Genomic DNA, 1688 nt, shown 5'->3' with positions numbered 1-1688 from the left:
GTCTAGTCTATAGTCTAGTCTATAGTCTAGTCTATAGTCTAGTCTATAGTCTAGTCTATAGTCTAGTCTATAGTCTAGTCTAGTCTATAGTCTAGTTTATAGTTTAGTATGTAGTCTAGTCTATAGTCTAGTCTATAGTCTAGTTTATAGTTTAGTATGTAGTCTAGTCTTTAGTTTAATCTATGGTCTAATCTATAGTCTAGTCAAGGGCTTTGAGACTACTTACTTATAATCCGCTGCATTGCCCAAATCTAAACGTCTCTTCTCTTCGGCCGATAAACCCGCCAATATACAATAAAATATATGATAATTACGTTCACTATGATTCTGTGAAACAATACGAGATTTCTCTAAAAGATATTGTTCGATTTTGGCTCCCTCAATAACACCATTCGCACTAAAATGTATATCAATATATTTGCCAAATCTGGAAGAAAAATTAAAAGAAATTTCCAATTCAAATATTTAGATCAAAAACGTATAATTTCGTTAAAAAAAACTCACCTAGAGGAATTATCATTTCTTACAGTCTTAGCATTACCAAAAGCCTCCAATATAGGATTAGCTTCTAATATCTGCTGTTCAATCCAGGAGTGTTTACCACTAATGGCTGCTAGATATTGTAAAATTAATTTTGTGCTCTCCGTCTTACCGGCACCTGATTCACCCGATATCACTATACATTGATCCTGGCGATAACGTTTCATATGAGCATAGGCATTGTCGCCTATAGCAAATATATGCGGTGGCAATTCTCCTATCTTACGCTCTTTATATAGTTTTATTTGATCGGCCGTATAGATGGGTAATATTTGATAGGGATTAACAGCCACCAAAATGGAACCGGTGTAGGTCTGTGTAATAAAATTGAGTTTACTTAATTATAAGTAAAATTTTTACGATATAAACAAGTTTTACTTACATATATTAAATTATCTTTGTAACGTATTAGTAAATTTCTTAAAATTCCCGCTTCATGTAGATCTCCCAACGAGATCATGTCTTCCACACCTTGCACCGAGGAGGCATGCATTGCTTTAATGCGCCTCTCGGGCGATAACCATATTTCATCACCATCATCATCACGTACTTGTATGCGCCTTCCCTCCGCTGATATGACACGAGCACCAATGGCTACATCGAATTCTCTGCCCGTAGCGGGTTCTATCCAGATGTAGTCACCCTAAAATTAACAAAATGAAACATAATTATTATCTTTAATCTGGATTAAACCAAAGACTATTCTCTACGTTGGCTTATAAAATGTATAGCTGAAACTAGTAGCCAAGTACATAGTCTAGCCTATACTATGGGCTATAGTATATAACCTGGAATAGTGTCTATAGTCTGAACTATAGTTTAGAATGTTAGCCTATATGGTCTGGACCGTATCTATATCTGTGCACTATAATCTATGTTATTGTCTAGTCTATAGTCTAGTCTATTGTCTAGTCTATTGTCTAGTTAATTGTCTAGTCTAGTCCAGCCTATAGTCTAGTCGATAGTCTAGCCTATAGTCTAGTCGATAGCCTAGCCTATAGTCTAGTCGATAGTCTAGCCTATAGTCTAGTCTGTAGTCTAGCCTATGGTCTAGTTTATAGTCTAGAGTAATTCTAAAGTCTAGTCTATAGTCTAGTCTATAGTCTAGTCTATAATCTAGTCTATAGTCTAGTCTATAGTCTAGTCTG

At 35.4% G+C, this 1688-nt stretch overlaps 1 protein-coding gene across 1 annotated transcript in view; it reads right to left on the bottom strand.

Annotated features, from left to right (window-relative positions):
• Positions 1-207: 207 nt before the first annotated feature.
• LOC124421156 (myosin-VIIa-like) overlaps positions 208-1688 on the bottom strand; it is a 4444-nt gene continuing 2963 nt past the window's right edge. The window contains exons 3-5 of the mRNA XM_046955985.1: positions 923-1183; positions 505-854; positions 208-427 (exon numbers count right to left, since the gene is read on the bottom strand). Of these exons, the coding sequence (XP_046811941.1) occupies positions 223-427; positions 505-854; positions 923-1183 (816 nt within the window). The 3' untranslated portion in view covers positions 208-222. The remainder of the gene's footprint in view (positions 428-504; positions 855-922; positions 1184-1688) is intronic.

This window comes from Lucilia cuprina, chromosome 2 (assembly GCF_022045245.1).
Source record: "Lucilia cuprina isolate Lc7/37 chromosome 2, ASM2204524v1, whole genome shotgun sequence".
Taxonomy (NCBI): domain Eukaryota; kingdom Metazoa; phylum Arthropoda; class Insecta; order Diptera; family Calliphoridae; genus Lucilia; species Lucilia cuprina.
The sequence above is the reverse complement of the archived record's forward strand: the minus strand, read 5'-3'. Positions and strand labels throughout refer to the sequence as shown.